The sequence below is a fragment of the Coturnix japonica genome, chromosome 1, assembly GCF_001577835.2.
Source record: "Coturnix japonica isolate 7356 chromosome 1, Coturnix japonica 2.1, whole genome shotgun sequence".
Lineage (NCBI taxonomy): Eukaryota > Metazoa > Chordata > Aves > Galliformes > Phasianidae > Coturnix > Coturnix japonica.
In genome coordinates this window covers 105,905,587-105,919,266 of record NC_029516.1, presented here as the reverse complement: position 1 = coordinate 105,919,266, position 13,680 = coordinate 105,905,587, and the positions used below count along the sequence as shown (strand labels likewise).

The window sequence follows — 13,680 nt, the reverse complement described above, 5'->3', positions numbered from 1 at the left end:
ATATTTGAAGCTTCTACAGACAAACCTAACAATAAAATTAACTGGCTGCAACTGAAAAATTCTGTTTCTTTGTAGGTTTTTTGTTTGTTTGTTTTAGTGCAGTGCAATAAGCAGCTTCTTAAATTAAACTTACTAAAAGACAATTGTCAAACGAGGAAGTTCCACTGGATTTTATTGACATACCTGTAAGGCTCACCTATTGTTTGCCTGTAGTCTCTACTTGAATACCTCGCAGCAATATCCTATAAGCAAAGTTCAGAAAATATATTTTTTCTTAATGAAAATAGTCCTCCATTACCCCATTCATATGCCATCTTAAACCTTTGTTTCTCTGCTGAGTATAGTCAGTCACCATGAAATTGAAGAATATGATGTTTCTTCATTCAGCGGTGGAGAGCAGCAGCAGGTGGAAAAGTTTGTTCTTTGTTATTTCGAAGAACAGTCTTGAAGGAGGAAGCGCAGATTACAAGGACTGAAACCTTGATTCTATCAGCTGTCATAATATAATATGAAACAGTGGAGATTGTCAGCAGAAGGGTGGGTGGTAAGTGCAGTGGTCCATTTGTCTGGCTGGCTCTGAAGATCTGCTCCCCACATCGCTATCAAGGCCACCTCCATGCTGGCAATTGCCTATTCTGTGAGCATTCAGCTGTATTGCCTCCCTGAACACCATAAATGATACAGAAGAAAAATGCTTTCCCTCTGACGGATGTACATTTGAACCAGGAATTTCACCAATACAGCAATGTCATTTTAAGTGATGTATGCAGTGGCAAAGGTCTAAATATGTGGAATGTTGCTGTGTAGAGTGGACAAAGGTCTAATGGTTTTGAACAGACATGGTAGGTGGCCAAAGTTCTAAATATGTTTTGTAGAGCTGTCTTTGGATCTCCAGTTAACTTTTTCATTGGGTTGTCTGCTACCAAAGGCTTGAGTATCTCCTACATATAAACACGTAACTAAATACCGTGGAGTATTGTAGAGTACAGAAGACTGCATAGGTTTAAAAACAAAGTAAGAAAATGTATGAATAGGAACCATACCTGTTGGCTGCAGCTCCATTGCAAATTTCAGAAGATGAAGTGTCCAGCCAGCTGGTTCATCATACTGAAAAGCACTCTCAGCTTCGAACAGCCTGACTGTACTTGAGTCCTTGTATTCTCAACCAATAGTAGAGGATGGGTTTCAAAAGACAAAGCTTGCCTTGTGCCTTGTCAGAACACAACAGTCTTCCTTTCTGTCTTTCGCAATAGCCAAGAAGTTTATGCAACAGTATACAGTGAGTAATATATGTACATGTTCTGGCACTGTTTCATCTGTCTAAATAGATTTACGTTGCCCATCAAAAAGAGCTGAAACTGATTAACGTGTCAGTTTTTAGTTCTGAGTATTTATTTCAAAGTAACTAAGTGTTGAAATAGCCTTTCAGCATTAGATGACAGGTTGCTGCTGCAGGGCTGCTGACGTTTTAACTGGTTTTAAGTTACCATCTTCTTTAGAATTGCTTGCTGTAACAAAGTCCCAGAGGAGCAGCTGACCCTCTTCAGTCAAAAATGAGGCAGAGCCTTGAGAAATTAGCCCAGTGGTCAGGCACAGCAACTGTCAGACAGCAGCCTTTGAGAATGGGGACTCCCTGAAAAGGAGAGTTTTTGTGGAACGGAGCTGAGAAATAAAATATAAATAGCAACAAATTACTTTGAGAAGGGAGGAGAGAGCAGCTCCTCACTGTAAAATGTTTGTTGTTGTTAATTGGGCATTTTCCATATTTTGTAAGACTGGGAGTAAAGGGAGAATTTTCTTCTAGTGGCTCTTCATATTCATTATTCTGGTTGGCATATATTTATGTGCCTTAAATGTTGTGCTGACTGTTACACATCGTTTTAAACTGCTTTAGTTAAATACAAGGAAAGCTCAGGATAAAGCTGAGTGTGCAGAATATTAAACCTGAGCTCACTTCCTACATCACAGTGATGTAGGAAGACGCTGTGTGGTTTTGTTTTTTCATTTAAACCTTGCTCTGCCATCTACTGGTAGATCATGTTACGAAACAGAGATGGTGTGATGTTATTGTAATTGTAGAGCTGTCTGTGCTAGCCTGCTGCTTGGAGTCTGTTTTACAAAGCAGAGCTTGCATTCCTATCGTTAATCAAATTTCTCATGGCAAATAGCTGGTGTACCCATTACACGTAGAATGTATATTGCGTGAATGCAAGTATTAAATAAATTAAAGTCTTAACTTCTATTCTAGCATGATTTTTACTACCCAGGGAATATTATTCCAGCCTTCAAAGCTCTGTTTACTTTCTGAAACCTAACAAATTCCTGTTTTTTGATTGAGAAGCTGACTCATGAAGTCAAATACTTCAGTTAAGAAATACTAGTTCTGAGGATGCCTGTGCTATTTTAATGCTACCCTTGTTGCATGTATATGCAGTTATGATGTCTGTGTTTCAATAGATTACATACTGTCTTCCTCCACACAGTTTGTTTCTGCATTGGTGAGTTGTACATTTAATGAACAGTCATCCCATGTATTTTGTTGTTTCCTCTGTGACATAGCCAAGTGTGGAGTGTTCTTCTCCAGGGCAGCCTTCAAATTATATCTGCTTCTTTTTCTAAACACTTTCCAGTTTCAGAAGGAAATGAAGCAGGAAGCATAAGCTACAATTCCTTTGTTATGAACTTGGTTCACCCTTTGAGGAAGTTCATCCTACATACTGCATAAGTCAAGGGACCTAAAAAGACCTAAAAAATATACATAATAATATGTCTGGAAGGAAGCAAAACAAGGATTGTGCAGACTGTTTTAATTCTTATACATCCTCATTTCTTAAGCATCTGGCAGTACAACTTTGACAGTCTTTTAATGTTGCCTGGTGGGATTGAGACATCCATAGTCTTGAGGAAGCCAACCTAGAAAATCAGTAGTTTCATCCCAATTCAGCTTGGGATAGCTGTGGAAGTTGTGGCAAGGCCAGAGTTTTTAGATCCACTTCTACCCACTTGCATTCATAAAGCAATCACGTTAGAGATAGATTGCTGTAATTTTATTGGCAATTTTAACAGGACATAATTTTGTTTTACATTTGTGTTTGCTGAAAGCAGGAGGGCAGTGAAAGCCAGCGTATTGTTTTATAAACATGAACCAGAGGCTCCTCCAATCCCTCCAGCTTACTGCCATCTAGTTTTCCATTTTTCAGGTGCTGCTTCTTAACCACATCCCTTCACTCATAAGAACTCAGTTCCTGCCTTTGCTTGTCTCTATCCCTGTCTACACCCTGTGCTTGCTCTTAAGCCCAGTCTTCCCTCCCTGGGCTCTTCATCTAGATTTGGTTTCATATCTGCTGCTTCTAGACTAAATTGTAGTTTTCAGGCTGTTTATAGTTTCATATTTTCAAATCACTTTCCATTAATTGGAGCTGTAATTTAACCATGCCGACAGTGGGCTTCTTATCCTTTCTAGACACTTAACAGTGTTCCTTTCTGGTAGTTAGAATCCCCTGTCACATTTGCTGTACTGAGTTGCTCTCACTGCTTGTCAAATCTGACAATTAATGGCAGCCAAGTGAACAAACAACTGGATTAGTTTGGAAGTCGGATGAGTCTTTGGTCATAAGCAGATATTGATCTGACCCACACATTCCTGGTGTAACTACCCAGCTGGCAGCTGTAATCGACAATTACCCGGGACCTGGCTGCCTTTGGGCAGTGGCTGTCTGTGTGAGCATTGGCATTTTTCTCCTAGCCACCAGAGGCCACTGAGCCTGGTTTTCAGACCTGCTACACAGCATTTCCCTCTACAGGAAAGTCCTCACTCTGTACAAACTTTGCTTCCATGGGCAGAATGCCCTCTTGAGCCTAGAAGTGTCATTTTGGGGGAAGAGAATCGTGATTATAATCCAAGTCAGTTTTCCATCCTATTTATCTGGAAAAAAAAAAATTAAAAAACATAGAGCAGTTCTTTGTGCAAAGGGGAAGGGGGTTCCATTATATGAAAGCTCAGCAGGGAGCCCAAATAATGATGGTGAAGGATATAAACTGCTGTGAGACCCTCTGCTTGTTTGCACCACGGCTCTGGTAAGACCCCAGGAGATCCTGAAAGCAAAGAGAGAAAGGAGGGCACTGGGGAGGCCCTGTTGTTGGAAGGATGCAGTCAGCTGGCTCCTCTCTCAAGTCAGTGGATAAGGCTTGTCCAGAAAGCAGGGCCTGGAGAGCTCATGTGGTATTTGGGATGGAGGAACCTGTGAAAGCCCAGCATTTTGCAGGGTGCAAAGGCAGGTGGCTCCCAGCCTCCTCATGTGTCATGCTCTGACTGTCCGGCCAAATCATGCTGGTCAGTGGTTTGTGCCTTGCTGCAGTGTCTGGCTATAAAACACCCACAGGCAACCTCCTCCCAGGAGAGTAATGTGCTTGTAGGTACTGACTGAAGGAGGAAACTGTTTCCTACCTGGAAAAGGAAGTAGGAGGGCTGCTGTCTCCCTAACTTCATCCAGCACTAATTACTGCTTGTTGCACTGAGCTGGTGTTGGTGGTTTCCTGTGGGCTGGGAGGCCACAAATACAACAGCTGGGACTCTGCACAGCATTAAGCTATGAAAGAACGATATACTACTTCCACTGCTTTCCTGAACTGCCTTTTTTTTGTTGTTGTTGTTAGCCAAAAACTTGGTAAACTTGATAGCTAAAAACTCATTTTTGAGGTTACTAATGAAGTTGAAGGGATCCTGATTGCATCTTCATGATGTTTCCCAAGAAACATACAAACTTTAATGCGAGCACTAAGAGCTTGCTTGTTCACTCAGAGAAGAGTCGGGTACTTAGGCCGATGAGCTGTGTTTGGACTTCAGCAGTAGGTAAGAGATTGTTAACCCACCCGCTTCCACCAAATGCAATGTCATTTCTGTTGTTTGAGTTGTTACATGTGCTAGATTCAATTTGCAGGAAGGGGAGAGTTCTTTTGGATGCTTCTTTAGTTTTACTAACACTTGTTTTTCTTCTCTTTCTCTCTTCAGCTATTGATGGATTTCTCAAAACTGATGAAAGACAAAGACTAGCAAAGGAACGAAGAGAAGAAAGGGAGAAATATCTTGGTAAGGTGGTTGGAAGTGTCTGTATTTATGTATATATGCTAATAGATTTAAGTTATCTACATGACATCTGTTCTGAGTTTTAAACACTGTCATTTAGTTTATTACTAGTCTTTATCACTTACATTACTTATTTAAAATTGATGGATTCCTTCTTTAATTTCCATTCAAACGTTTTCTATTCTGTAGTGACGAGTTGACTTTTTTCTCTCATACATGTACTTTTGAATGTAGGTTAATGTGCTGACTGTTAGGATTTGTACGTATAAAACAAAGAAACAAAAAACTTGAAATAAGCCTTGAGTAACATTTATGATAATATGTAGGATTGTTTGGTAAAACAGCCTTGATTTTAGTGTGTAAAGTTTTACCTGCATTAAAAGATATCACAGAGCTGTTAAGTCCTTCATAAAGTGGATTATTTTTCTGAAAGTTTTATAGCCATCTTCATTCATGGGAGTAAAAAAAAGATCAATTCATCAATTCATTTGCTGAACAATACAAACATTGATTTCACCAGTCTTATAACAGTCAGTAGTTTTTAGTCTGCTAACATCTCCAAGGAAATGCTGGGGAAATTTTGCAAGAGAGAAAAATGAACAGTTCAACTTTTACTCCCCTTAAATGTGTGTGTATATTTATAAAGTTAAAAGTAAATGTTTAAACAGGTAAGCTTATTTTTTTCTCATTGCCATAACTAAACAGGCAAGTAGCTCCATTCCTTATGATTACCTGACAATGCCTATTAAAAGGGTTTGTCATTATTTTTGGGTTTTGTAAAATTATAATGTTAGAAAAATAATAAATTGCCATTTATTTCAAGACAGTGTTAACTGTAACAGTGTGCACATGTTTTCCTTGCAGTAAATAAACTGTTGACCATATCTTGACAAAACCTGAGGCCCGAGATGTGATGTTTTTTAGTGCAGTGAGCTTGGTGAGCAAGATTTCTTTCTGTAGTTCATGTGGAAATCTGCTTAGTGGGGATTTAAATTTTTAGTAGTTAATCTCCCCAGAAATTCTGTCCGTATGGGGCATGCACCAGCCTTAATTTTATCTCTTATAGCTACATTCAGTCTAGACTACCTTTCCTTTCATTTTGATTATCCCTTCTTTGCTGGCTCCTGAAAAAGTGACATGATGAGTAGAGTGGAAAGGATTTGGATTAAAGAGGAAGAGGAGGTGGGAGGAAAACTGAAATCTGGACAATCTGGGAGTGGCTAACCCAGGTGGTTTGTAAGTTGTTGGTTGCAGTTCTTGTCTCCAGACACTGTACATGCCTTCTGAGAATATACTGTTTTAGAGCTAAGACCCATTCAAGAAACAGGACCCTTGGATTTTGGCCTTAGTAGCTTTTTGTTTATGTCAGATTTATTCCAGAAGTTCAGGAAAAAAAAAAGTAGTGAGTTCTTCAGAAGGATGAATCTTTATGCAGCCAGCAGGAATTTTGCAGCAATATAGAATAATCTCTTCTTCAAAGCCAAAATTAATTAACCAATGGTTTAGTATCCCTAAATCAAGGAACAAGAATTGTATTTATGTCTTGATGTCAGAATGGTTTGCTTCTCTGTTAAGAATCAGTCCTGGGTTTCACCTACTTGTTCAAAGGGTAACTAGCACAATCTCTGTACACCTCACTCTATTTTTTGTCTTTTGTCAACTCCCATATGCAATTTTCACCTGTTGTACCTGATGTGGCCAGTAGTCATCAACAGTTAGGGACTTGTCTCTCCTCTTCCACTCTATCTGAGATAACTATCTATTGACACATCCAAGTCTTTATTCTGATGATTCCTGCAGCACTAACACGCTCTTCATATTGCCCTTTCCTGAGGTAGACATAAAATGTGCAAAAGAAGAAGGCACCACCAGCTGCACTACTGACAAGAGTAAGACAAGTGGTGTTCTGTAAAGCAGGTTGGACATGAGAAAGTATCTTACAAGGATCTGGTAATCAAGGGGAAAGAAATGAGGCCACATGAAAAGGACTGTGTCTCCTAGGGGGACAGGCTTGGAGACAAAGGGAGGCTAGAAGGGACTGAAGGCCCCAGCTGAAGATAAAGAACCCAAGGACAAGGAGGTGGGAGAAGAAAGCTGATCTGTGAAGAATTGAGATAGCTGGGCAATAGCCTTGGGTTAATGGAAATAAGCCAAAAGAGAGAACACTTGCAAGGCAATAATTTGCTGAACAAGGGAAACAGTATCTGGAAAAGTAAACTGGGACATAACAGGTGAGCAGAATGAAAGATCTGCTCTTGTATAACCCATGTTAATTCTGACTTTTCCTAACTTTTAAGTTCTTAGCTCATCAGCTGTGTAAATATTCTCTGTTTCATATTGGCTATATACATGTTGGTATGATGTTACAGCCTTGTTTGTATGTAAGCATGCTTACTGGCCTATTTTGTGCCTTTTTACAGAATGCACTTGCACGGGAAATAGATTTTTTTTCTCCACTATTTGTCAAATCATAGAGAGAATCATAGTTTTAAAGAAATTCCCACAGCTTTTGTTTGTAAAGAAATTCCAAAGGGTTTTGTGAGTCAGCATATATTATTAGGTCTGAAAAAAAGAATTTGCCTTTAAAGTTACAGAGGGATTTTATATATATATATCTGAAACGCACCTTTTTCTCTGCCTAAGCTGCTAGGGAACAGCAGATACTAGAGAAGGAGAGAAGAGCAAAGCTTCAATATGAAAAGCAAGTGGAGGAACGGTGGAGGAGACTGGAGGAGCAGAGGCAGAGGGAGGAGCAGAAGAGAGCAGCTGTTGAAGAAAAGCGGAGACAAAAGCTTAAAGAGGAGGAGGTAAGGTCCACTGGGAGTCATATGGAAGAGCAACTGTGTCTGTTAGCATTAACATAGCTGAATATCAATGTGTGCTGCAGGTGTTTATTCCTTTCTTTGACCCAGAGACATATGGACATTACTTTGGGAGCTGCAACCACATCACAACTATAAATACTCCACGACTGCTTGTACCCCAGAAACATTGTCCAAAGTTCTTTTTGTCTCCTGTTTTTTGTCTGATCTCACAAAACAATCATCTGCTTATACTAACATATCCAGGTTTCCAACTGTCACATGATAAAGCAACAGCATCCCAAAATGTAGCTTTTACAGGTCAGCATTTTCATAAACTGGCAAGATTTTTCTTGCTGAAGTGATATTTAGGAAATTGTATTTGTTCCTTGGTAATATAAAATCAGAAATTCTTTCTTAAAGCAGTGAAGAATCTAGTCTTGATTTAAACTTGTCACATAGAACAGAATTTACACAGAATTCCACCTTTTTCTACTCTCTTTAGTGACATATAAGGTTCTGTTTTTTCTCTGAGTCCAATTTCTGATGCAGATTTCTGAACCCAGTATGTGCGTGTGTTTCTCCCAGCATGACATGCAGCACTCCTACTGCAACTAATTAAGAATTAATGATTTTTGGGAAAGGGGACAGTGGTTTAGAGAGGGGGAAAAATGTCAAGAGAAGAAATTTCTTTAGTTTCTATATGAAAAGGCTATGCAAATCTGTGGTTATTAACTTCTTCCCCATCCCAAGTTTATCCAGCATCTTTGCAAAAGAGATGAAACATTTCCACATGGGATCAGAATAACATACTTGTCTGTTTTTTTCCCCTATGTTTGATTTTTTTTCACTTCTTTACTGAAACCTGAAAAGAAAATTGTATCCTGCCATTCCTCTTTCAACTGTAACGCAGTGCTTGTGGCTTCTGCATAATTGCTGAGAATTCATTTTTAAATGTTTTGTCATGTGGATCACTTCACATTATAAGAAGAATGACAGAAACAGGAACAAAGGCTTAGGAGACCTATCTCCTTCTATGGTAACATAATTGACCGAGTGTTTTCTTTCCCTAGTGCTTCCTGCTGTGATAACCTTTTGCAGCTAAGCAAAATGATCATCTTTATGGCAGAGGCAGGGGGTAGTGGCAAATACAAACACTTCAAAATCTGTGTCCTCAGAAGTTGCACTGTAGGCAGACGGGGTGGGGGAAAGCTGTAGGCAGAGTGAACAACTTACCTGCTTTGCCTGCCTACATGGTTTGTGCTGGAGCAGTCAGGGTGGGGATTGTCAAACACAAGCGAGGCTGTTCCAGGTCAGACCAGGGATCTCTTCACTGAGGTGCCCCATCTCCTGTAATAGACTTTCCTACATTTGCCCAGAGATGAATGTAGGAAGGAAGAGTAAGGATGCTGATGAATTTACAGCCCTAGGGGCATTTCAAGTTACTTAGTGCTCATGAGTCATTCTGGACATTTGAGGTTGTCTTTACTGGAAGAGCCTTGAGCTCATATTTCCCACCCCTGTGGGGGATGCACCTTGGCCAGTGTGCTGGTATGCTGCAGCATGTGCTCAGCCTTTCTCCATTAAAGACGTATATACTGGATGGCGACTGGAGCACTGATTTTTACCCTGTATAAGGTGTCTGAAGTGCCACGTAGATTTTCTTCCTTGCTGCAAGTCTGCCTTCTTGGTTGGCCTTTATGTCTTCCTTAGGTCTTTTTATCTTTTTAACACAACAGATGGCAGTGCGTAATTTTGACAGGAACAGTTTGTATAAATCTCACTCTAAAAAATATTGTTGTCATGTCTGTGGGAATTTGGGAGGTAAATGGCTATTAAACCGTGGGGAATTGTTTGCTTCCTACATTGCTGCCTTCTCTGTTTGGGTATTTTGCATGTGAAGGACTTCTCAAAGACAAAGTGACCAAAATTTATTTTGCTTGCTTTTTCTGCTCCCCTGCCAGGGAAGAGGTGGTTATTTTAAAGTCTATATTAATGGGAATGGAGATATTCTGGCACAGTTGTTCTCCAGCGCAGTTGGAGCTTCTAGTGGAGTATGACGGAAATATTTCCGACTCCTTCGGCAGAAACTGAACAAATGTATCAGAAAATCATCCTTGCGCTGTCTGCTTTGACTGCACCTTTCGTATCAGGGGAAGTCTTCAGTAACAGCACCCTTCCTTCCATGCTCCTTTTAAAGCTGCCCCTTCCTCTAGGATTACCAATCCATGAGCCTTGAGGAAGGAGGTGTGCTGGTGTTTGCCAGCAGAAGGTATTAATGAGTTCCTTTTATCAGCAAGCAGACAGTAGAGCTGCAAATAGGTAAAGGAAAAGCTGGTCCTTGTTTGCTTCAATTATTATTATTTTTTCTCCTTTTTCCATCTTGAAGCTCCCATTTGCTTTGGGAATGCATTCTGTCTTCGGTGCTGGAGCCTGTCCTCTTCAATATCTTTATTGATGACCTGGATGAGGGCATTGAGTGCACCCTCAGTAAGTTTGCAGATGACACCAAATTGGCTGAAAGTGTCGATCTTCCCAGGGGTAGCGAGGCCCTACAGAGGGATCTGGACAGGCTGGAGAGCTGGGCTGAAGCCAATGGATGAGGTTCAACAAGACCAAATGCTGGGCCCTGCACTTTGGCCACAACAACCCCAGGCAGTGCTATGGGCTTGGGGCAGAGTGGCTGGAAGACTGTAGAGGAAATGGATCTGGGAATATTGATTGATGCTCGGCTGAACATGAGCCAACAGTGTGCCCAGGTGGCCAAGAAGGCCAAGGGCATCCTGGCTTGCATCAGAAACAGTGTTGCTAGCAGAAACAGAAGTGATGGTCCCCCTGTACTCAGCTCTGGTGAGGCTGCACCTCCAGTACTGTGTCCAGTTTTGAACTGGGCCCCTCACTGCAAGAAAGACATCGAGGCCCTGGAGCATGTTCAAAGAAGGGCTGCAAAGCTGGTGAGGGGTCTGGAGCACAGGCCATATGAGGAGAGGCTGAAGGAGCTGGTATTGTTCAGTCTGAGAAAAGAAGGCTCAGGGGAGACCTTATAGCTCTCTATAACTACCTGAAGGGAGGTTGTAGTGAGCTGGGGGTCGGCCTCTTCTCTCTGTAACTGGTGATAGGACTAGAGGGAATGGCTTCAAGCTGCACCAGGGGAGGTTCAGGCTGGACGTTAGGAAATACTACTTCTCTGAAAGAGTGGTCAGGCAGTGGAACTGGCTGCCCAGGGAGGTGGTGGAGTCACTGACCCTGGAGGTGTTCAAGGAACGTTTGGATGTTGTGTTGAGGGACATGTTTTAGTAAGAACTATTGGTGATGGGTGGATGGTTTGACTGGATGATCTTGTAGGTCTTTTCCAACCTTGGTGATCCTGTGATTCTGCTCTCTGCTCCCCTTCTACCATAACTGCTGCCCCAGCTCCACGTGTACAGTAACAGAGCCCTCATTTGTCCTATTTGATTTCCTTTGATACACCCACTCTTTTTCCATATAAATTTTATGTACAACTGTAATTTTAAATTGCTGGCAGTATAAATAAATTATATTCAGAAGAGGTAGTTAAAAAACACTTTACAAATTTTAACAGCCATTCTTTAAATAGAAAATAACAGAGCTCTTCTGTTGTTAGGCAGAAGAGGCACTAATAAAAGTGAGGCCAACTGATAATATCAGTAAACAGCTACTTACATACGGTGCTGATGAATACATGAAGCAAATAAGAGGAGTTTTTCCTCTCTAATCTTACACATGGCTCTGTTAGGTGTTTGTGCTCTAAGTATGAGGGAGATTGTTGAAGAATTATTTTGACTCTTAATTTTTGTAAAATATATATATATATTTTGTTTCCACACCTGACATATCTTACATAGACAAAAGGGAAGTACTTCAGTCAAATTATTTGTATGCTCACAGTTAATTTTTGCTTTTACTTTTAAAACTCAGGCAGTCCAAATGTTTGTTCTCTTGTTTAGTCTGAGGGAAAATGTGCCTGAATTACTATGGAATTTGGAAAGCAATGTTTACTTCAGACACTAGCAGTAGATGGTTCTCTTTTTATGGTGTTACTCATTCTCAGTTTAACCTGCATACAAAGCTTGTCCAGTATATTTTTTTAGCAAGTTATCTGCATCTCCAGTGCAGAGATTCTTCTCCCTGTGGCAGTTAGAGTTCCTAAAGAGGGTCAGAGAGTTTGGATATGTCTTTAACGAGATAATGTGTCTATAATATAGGTGGGTTTCTGCACATTGCTTGCTAATGAAGGAAAGCTTTGTCTTGCCTTTTGGTTTTTGTTGTAATTAAAAACTATTGGCTTACACATTGTTTATGCTGTGCTTCTGTGCATCCTTGTTATATTCTTTGGCTTTCTAGTTTTAAAATTCAGTTTTGTGCTTATTTAAAATGCCCTTTAATAACAGTCCTTCCTTTGTGCAAAGGGTTTTCATATTGTTCTTTATCTAACCTATATCTTATTTCATTAAGCTTAATCATTATGTTCTATGGTGCTGTAATGAAAGGCTCTTTGCAAATGATAATAAATGATCCTCTCCACATTGTGTAATTGAAGATTTTGACCTCAGAATGTGAGTGCTGTGAGCTTTCATATATGTATGAAAAATTGTTTCTCTTTGAACTATTTAATCATGCATTCCATTTTATTTTTAGAACAGTGTTTTTATAGTACGTGGCATGAGTGTATTCTGTGGCTTGCAAACCGGAGAATATTGTTGGTACTTGCTCTAAGCAGTATTAAAGAAAACCATTAATCAGGTGAAACTTGTCTGCTGTCATACTGTTTTTGGTTGGCTTTTTTTTTTTTTTTTTTTGTGCCAATATGTAAGAATGTTAATTAGGTTACAGAAGGGAAAAAAGATTCTGTAGGATTATGTGTTTTAATGGAAAAGGATTGGGTGGGTCATTTTACTATGAGTTTGGGTAAAAACATAAATTGGAGTAAAAATTAAGTAGGTAAGAGTAAAGAAGCTAACTGCAGAGAGCTGGTGCTGAAATAACAAGCTAGGAAAACAGAAGTACAGAAAAGGGTCTGAAATAGAATGAAATTAATGTGGAAAAGTGTGAAGATACAAGTGGAATATGTGAACTTGAAATACCGAGCCAGCACACATAGATTTTCAATGTGAAAATTTAATCACCAAGTGGTAAGAATGAAAGATTGGAGGAAACTACAGGGGATCTAAACTGGAAGATTACTTGCAGGATTACCTTTTCATGTCCAAAGTATGGACAGGAAGCAATGGGATATGCAAAATGTGACATTTTTTCCTGCGCTATTACAGAAAAGTCTGTGCTTGAGCTTTGTGATGCTTTATGCACGTGCACTTTAAGTGGGGGGAAAAAAAGAGAAGGGAAAGCAGATAACGCATTTACATGGCATGCCTGCCTGGACATGGGCGGCAACAGAAGAAACAAAAAAAAGGGAGGAGAAGCATCTGCCTGATTTCAGCAGTCTTTTCTGATGTATCTGTGAGCTAAAGATAGAGAAGGGAGACAAAAATAAAGTGAACTCAGAACATGGGACTAAAAGGTTGCCTTCCTGGGGATGGTAGCTGTAATTGTAGCAGCAAGTCAACTGGCTGAAAGGTAACATAGGCTGAAGAACTGAGTGCCTTTTTTCATTCATTGTACAGAGCATAATGTAACCAAATTTATTACGTAAGTGATATGTAAGAAAATTAAGAGAGCTTAAATATGGCTAGAAAGGTTGGATGAGGTGGAAAGCTTGGTTAAAAATAAATTGCTGGAAGTCTTTCATGGTAGTGGTAGAGATTCTTCAGAGAT

At 40.1% G+C, this 13,680-nt stretch overlaps 1 protein-coding gene across 1 annotated transcript in view; it reads left to right on the top strand.

Moving 5' to 3' along the window:
• Window positions 1-13,680, top strand: part of MAP7D2 (MAP7 domain containing 2) — a 67,670-nt gene that overhangs the window by 27,127 nt on the left and 26,863 nt on the right. The window contains 2 exon segments of the mRNA XM_015885277.2: window positions 5,012-5,089; window positions 7,730-7,893. Coding sequence (XP_015740763.1) covers window positions 5,012-5,089; window positions 7,730-7,893 — 242 coding nt within the window.